The sequence below is a fragment of the Pundamilia nyererei genome, unplaced genomic scaffold (genome assembly GCF_000239375.1).
Source record: "Pundamilia nyererei isolate P.nyererei 1_Seehausen unplaced genomic scaffold, PunNye1.0 scaffold01714, whole genome shotgun sequence".
Taxonomy (NCBI): Eukaryota; Metazoa; Chordata; class Actinopteri; order Cichliformes; family Cichlidae; genus Pundamilia; species Pundamilia nyererei.
Window position 1 is genome coordinate 2217 of NW_005189115.1, and position 6787 is coordinate 9003.

At 40.4% G+C, this 6787-nt stretch overlaps 1 protein-coding gene across 1 annotated transcript; it reads right to left on the reverse strand.

The window, feature by feature from the left end:
• Window positions 1–1391: 1391 nt before the first annotated feature.
• Window positions 1392–5455, reverse strand: LOC102192596 (RING finger protein 145-like). The gene is made up of 8 exons (XM_005755509.2): window positions 5224–5455; window positions 4926–5101; window positions 4287–4427; window positions 3774–3956; window positions 3284–3431; window positions 3011–3133; window positions 2654–2887; window positions 1392–2557 (listed from the first exon to the last, which is right to left on the reverse strand). The coding sequence occupies exons 1-8, from the start codon at window positions 5422–5424 to the stop codon at window positions 1844–1846; spliced, it is 1920 nt and encodes a 639-aa protein (XP_005755566.2). The 5' UTR covers window positions 5425–5455; the 3' UTR covers window positions 1392–1843.
• Between the last annotated feature and the right edge of the window lie 1332 nt (window positions 5456–6787).

Consider the following 6787-nt stretch of genomic DNA (forward strand, 5'->3'; position numbering starts at 1 on the left):
TATATATAGATATATATCTGTCAAATAGATATATATATATATATATAGTTATATATATATATATTTATCAACACTCCTCTGGTTTAATATAGATTCCGTACAGAGCAACATTTATGTACATTACACACAAACAGATTGGGCCGTTTCCTCATACACAGACATCAGAGGGTATTTGGTTGCCGACATCCACAGAACAGCTTTGGAGCATTGCTAGTAAAAAATGACATTAGTGCAAATATAACCCCAAAAGAAAAAAAAAGGTAGAAAAAAAACCAAAACATTGGTAGCAAGGTTATAGCACATTGGGGACGAACAAATTCTGTGGTCAGAGCGGCAGCAAGGTCTACATATAAGCGTGCATCAGGACTTGCCATCCTCAAGTTTTCAGTCTTTCACACTCATTTCAAAGCATATTTCTTCCTCGCCATGCTTCATCTGCTAAATGCAGTAGCCAAAAGAAAGTGTGTTTTTGTGAAAAAGAAAAAAAAAGAAAGAAAGAAGAAGCTATGGCTCAATTTGCTGGTATCAACAATTTATGGAGTAAACTGACTGACGAGCAGGAAAACCCTATTGTCTTGGAAAATACAGGGTCTCTAATGTAACTGGATGAAAGGAGCTGATTGGCTCCTGCTATCAGCGATCAACAATGTGAATGATTGGTTGATCTGTTAGTGAGCTAAGCTTGCAACGGTAAGCGCAAGTGAGAACCATAAAATAGAGCTAATGAGGGCAAAATCCGAGCTCCTTATCAACTCTGTGGACTAATTTATACCTCGTCTCTCCATCTTCCCCTTAGTCCATTTGCAGCGTGTGGTATCCAATAAAGCAGTAATGTAAAAATGACCTTAAAAATAAAGTTGCTTTAACAGTAATACAAAAGTTTGGCGATGAGGAATAGAACTGTTTTTTTGCTGGGACCAGCCAAACAAGTCTGAATCAGATATTGAAGTAGTATAAAAGCAAAAGCTTGACACATGTAAGTTATTCAATGTGAACCAAAAGTTCACACTGCACCCCTCAGCTAGACCATACCATGTGTCCTCTGCTTAGCACCAGGCTTTAGGTCATGCGGCGACCTCAATAAACAACATTCAGTCTGCTAACGCTCAGTATTCACTAAATCACAACACTACTGACACCCAGCAGTGAAAAACAAAAAATGTGGAGAATTTCTAGACGTTATGAAATGTTAAGACTTTGTCACGGTATAAAATGCAACCATCAGTAATCGATAGTCTGATCAATTGTTTGATAAATCGTGGCACCCAAACACTATGAAATGTACAGCAGTGAAAGTTCAAGCTGTACAAACAAAGGCAGGAGCAACCATCGCCCTAAATGTCGGGCATCAAAAGGTAAGGGGTAAAAGCATGATTGTAGGGGGGGGGGAGAAAGAAAAAGGCCGGGATGGAAATCCGATTTTCACATTTTCTGGACATGGTGTAAAACTCCCAATTCATTCTGAGATGAGATTACTGCATCCTGTTTTTTGTATTAAATTTGAATCCCTGTGAAAGAACATGTGGAAAACAACTGCACCTGTGATGAAATCACTGCTGGCATGGGTTACACCTATCATGGGAAACCTTTCATTGCTCCAAGTACTAACATTTTATAAAGCTGCAATCATTGTCTTCTCTTTTTTTTTTTTTTTAATACCGAGTGATGAATTTCTGTTTAGAGATTGTTTTAGATCTTTTGAAACATAATATGGATATGAACGAGTTGGACATGATGGGAGAGCCAACAGCAAACAGTTGGACAAGTACAATAGGGGATTATTTAGATTGTGTGATTATATATGCATGCATGCATGTATGTTGTGTGTGTGTTAAAATGGAGCTCAGGGGTTGAATGGAGGAGGGGGTGGAGGACGAGGAGGAGGTTCCACTGAATGGGGAGTTGGTGGGTTAGATTGTGATGATGGACCAGTAGAGTTTTCCTTGCTGTCCACAAGGGAGACTGATTTTAGCTGAGGGAGGGATTCGGGTTCAGCAGGGTTCGCCTCTGCTTGGGTCAGTACCTGTGACGTTGGTTGGCGAAAGGTGGAGACAGAATGGCAGTGAGATGCAGGAGCGTCAGGTGTGTCTGATGTGCAAGAGGTAGAGAAAGAAGATGCAGAAGGGTGATCTGCAGGGGACTGGTGCGGCACAGAATCAGTTGCAAGAGGAGAAGAAGAACAAGAGGAAGATGATAATGGAGGGTTGACAATGTGCAGGGGAGCAGACTGCATGCCAGTGGGGGAGGTGGAAGAGGAGGCTTCCCCAGCTGATGTGGTAGTTTCATTATCTCCCTCCTGCTCTACTGACGCTTCCTCTTTCCTATCCTCCAGTAGAGTGCTGTGGTCCTCCTCCTGCTTGTTGCCTGGGGCTTCTTCCTGTCCTGCAGGGTTCTGATTGGCTGCAGGTGTCTCTTGGGTAGCTCCACCATTAGTTGGTGATTGGCTCTTGAGTTGTGAATGACAGAGAGGGCACGTTTCCTGGACATACAGCCATTTCTTCAGACAGCCAGCGTGGAAGAAATGACTGCACGGAGTGATCACAGCACTGGTCATGTCCTGGAACAAATCAAATTTCACATTAGCCTACCTTTTAAAGCCCCAGATTAACTCTCTCATGCATCCTCTTTAGATAAACATAAAAACAGTTCATACCTGGAAGCAGATAGCACAGATGTCGTTATACTGCTGCAGCTGTGTATTGCTAGCTGTGGGGAGGCTTTTTATCTTGTTTACAGCATCTCTCCTGAGCAGGAAGCTCTGCCAGCCCAGCTGGGCTCTGAGCCAGACGTTATAGTACGAGTGGACCAAGATGATGGTGCTTCCCATCACACTCCACTCGCCAAATATAGTCTCTGATACACCATAGCACACCACGCACACCGCAACCTGGCGAGGGAACAAATCACTGACAGTGAGGCAGAGACCGTGCTGATGCATTAGATGACAGTGTCTGTTTACAGTCAGAAGGCAGAACTTAGCAAAGAGTTGGTGTATGTGTGTGTGACATACCAGAAACTCCAGCAATCTGTAGGTCCCATTTACACAATATATGACTTCATCCATGTTCTCCACTGGAGCTTTACGAAACTCCTCCACCATGAAGAGAACATAGATCAAAAGAGTGCCAAGGACCTGGCGGTACAGTGTTTCAGAGTTATTATGGAATTAAACAAAAAAGCAAATATAAATGTTTAATTAGTATTAGGCTCAACTGTTTGGGTAGAGCAAGTTTAAACTATTTTATTTAATGTTTTTGCACACTGCGATGCGGTTGTGTGTTACCTGGAGAGAGGTGAGGATTGAGGAGGAGATGATGATGAGAAGCCAGAAGTCCATGTGGAAGAACTGGCAGATCATATAAGCCATGTACGCTGGAAAGATCAGCAGGAAGAGACAGAGAGAAACTGCACGGAAGTGCTTCCACAAACTCCTACGGGACAGGCAGCAAAACAAGCATATGAGAAAGCAGCCAGGTTGATAGCAGGCTTTGTATACACACATTGAGTCAGATTACATTTATTGATGTCAAAAAGACTAACTGCCTGTTTAGGTAGGAATGAAGAAAGAAGGACTGTACACTGTAGTGTTACTTAATTTATGATGTTAGCATGAGTTGTACTGATGACCATAGATAATGAATACTGTGATAATTAACTAACTGCCCATAGTTATTAATAGTTGTTTATGATCAGTACAAAATAAAACAAACAGTGGGACACAGAGTTTTCTTAAAAATAAACACATAAAAAAAGTCTTTGATATATTCTCTTACTTGTCTCTAGATGCTCCCAGGGCTAGGACTATAGGATCTGCTATCTCCAGCATGGACTGCAGGATGGAAGCAACAACAATAAAGAGGATGATAGAGAGGAGGAAGGCTCTGTGGATGACCTGCAGCTCAATGAGGCCAGTTTGGACCGCAAGGATTAGCAAGGTGATACCTTCAGTCATCCCCCTGCACAGAGAGGAAACAAATTAGAGTTAACACACCACACAATTATATGCCTTGGCTTTGCACTCAAGTTGGAGATCATATACACGTTTATCCAGACTTGACTTTTGGGTATACAATGTCAATTATTTTATCCTATTAGACAGTTGTGTGAAATGCAGACATCCTTAAAGAATACTTCCAGATATATGTGTTTCCACACGAATGGGATAAACAGTCAGAAAACATATTGCCTTCAGTCATGATGGTTACTGGGACAGAGAGGCTAAAACAGACTAAACTAATTAAAAGAAACATACCAGAAGACATCAAGAAAATAAAAACCTTGCTGACCTGTGCATGGTGTTGTCATTCATAAAGGCTCTGTAGCCCTGCAGGTAGAACTTGCACAGTGTGAGAACACCCAGCGCAATGAAAGAAACTGTGAAAACCAGACCCAGCAAAGAGTACGGTGTACTACAGCATTCTGCGATACTGGAGAAAGGAGGAGCAAATTACTTAGAGAACATGACAAAAAAACAACAACTTTCTAAACAATTTTAAATATTTAGATCCCGTCCTTAAAGTTCTGATGAGTATCTCAGTCGTCTGCTTTAACTTAATTCTGTCCACCAGTGCAAAACATGGGTTATTTAGCACTGTGACAAATGGATCCAACACATCTTTTAGAATTTCCTCTTGACACATTTCTGCAAAATTATCTCAAAATCTAAAAACTTGCTTTACTCAAACTCTGCAGACTGACTTGCTTTGCAATCTAATGTCTCTGTAATTTATATGATGCTATATAATTTATATACTTTTATATAATTAGATTTTCTAAATAAAATCCAGTACATCGAAACTAGATTTATGTTTTGTACACACTACCTGCCCCTTCAATGATACAAGGCAATAAATAGATAAACACACCTTCTAAAGGGTCAGTGACGTAAAATGTAAAGTGTCTTGCAGCCTGATTTATAGTCTTACCTTGTAAGAAAAAGGAAAAGCAGCCTCTCTCTGGAAGTAGGCTGGTCTCTTGTGCTGAAGTAGGAGTATATCTGCAGAGCAAACAGCACGAGCCAAAAACACATGAAGAGAACTGGAAGGACCAGCTGGTTCCACAGTGACATTCCCAAAGCAAGAAGCCCGTACACTTCTACCACCTGCAGGACAGAAAAAGACCGAAATAAAGAATACCTTTGATACCATCTACAGAAAAATATCTCAGAACTGAAATCCTGTCACAGAAACTGAAAAGCTTGCAACATCAGCCCACAATAAATACCTGAGCCAGCTCTCTGTAGGCAGTCTTGGCCAGGTTATATGGTACCAGCAAGTTAGACGCCAGGAAGTAAATGACCTCCAGGCCCGTGAAGATCATTGAGAACTTATTGATGAAGACGATGGTCTCGAGTGGGACCAGACACAGTCTAGCCACTAGAGGGAGGAGGTGAGCAGAGAACAGCCAAATCCTCTTGGTTTGCATCACACAGGAACAAAGTGTACAAACCACCAGCTGACCTGAAAGAAGACACATACACACATATATAAAACAAAGAGTTGAATAAATGACTAAAGACACTATTATCACTCTGATTTTAAAACGTTTTTTGTGATGTGGTATTTATCATTTTCGTGTAACTGACAATTAAAAGAAAATTTATCAGAATATTTATAGCTCTCCTAGAGTGGTGAAAATGTGTCAAACACCAAAAAGGAACAAACATTTAAAAGAGAAGAGAAGCAGCTTTAATCTCACATTGCTCCTTACAGTAGCATATTTTTGTCACTGTACTCATCTTATTTTCGCTTTCTCAGGCTTTCACTACGCAGTAAAAGCAGCACTCTGCGGTCTATTTATAGCACAGGAGACTCCATCTATACTCTCTAGTAAGTTTAAACTAGGTCCTAAAAACACAGACTCTACAGCATTTTCTATTTAGAAAATGATACATTTTTACATAAGTAAGCATAGCAGCAACAGACATAATGAAAAATTACAAGAGGTTATTCTTTTTGCTTTCCCACCCAGAGGAAGACTGAAGCACATACGTATGTGAGCACTTCTTAATTCTGGAATTGGTACAAATTAGGTTCCTTCATAATCCCATTAATGTGGATGCTGTAGCATTGGGTATTTATATAATTAATGAAAGTGCTCACATGGACATGAGAGCAATGCTAAATATGTACATATGTGCAGCCAAGTATTCTATTTCCACTTTTTTTGTTAAAAAGACAAAAACAAGGTGTACTTATTCATGTTACACAAACATTTCTTAAGGAAAAGACTCAAGTGTCTGCTTTTCTTTTGCCAGTACCTGTATGCATCTTCTTAGCAACTTTGCACAGTCTACTATAGTCCATGAATGTTTACTGACCCAGGTTACACAAATTCAATGAATAATCTCAACTTACTGCCCCATGCAGGGTCCAAAAACACAATCCCAAAATGAAGACTGTTTTCTTTTGGATGAAATTTACACAGACCCATGGCAAAAGATGCATCCTACTCGTCATATGCTCTGAATACTATGCCCATTCAGTTTAGCCATTTGGTTAGAGCATATGAATTCAGAGCTTTAGTCCTACTGGTTGTACTGCAGTGCTACAAGGTGCCAATCTATAGAATTAATGTTCCTATACTTTGTACAGCAATATGTGCAGCCATTAAAAAGAAGGAAACAGTTCAAATTTAAATAAATAAATAAATATCTTTCTGCTGCCCAAGTGGGTCTACGGGTCTGTATCTATTAGTGGTGCAACGGATCGCGGTTGATCCGTAATCCGAACTGATCCCACTCCACGGTTTGGCACGCACGTGATCCGAAGATTCGAAAAAGAAGAAA

Coding starts and splice junctions, on each gene's coding strand:
- LOC102192596 (XM_005755509.2), bottom strand. CDS start 5,424: ATGCAAACCAAGAGGATTTGGCTGTTCTCTGCTCACCTCCTCCCTCTA. Junction 3,957..4,286: donor AATGACAACACCATGCACAG/GTCAGCAAGGTT, acceptor CTCTCTGTGCAG/GGGGATGACTGAAGGTATCA. Junction 3,134..3,283: donor CAATCCTCACCTCTCTCCAG/GTAACACACAAC, acceptor CTGTACCGCCAG/GTCCTTGGCACTCTTTTGAT.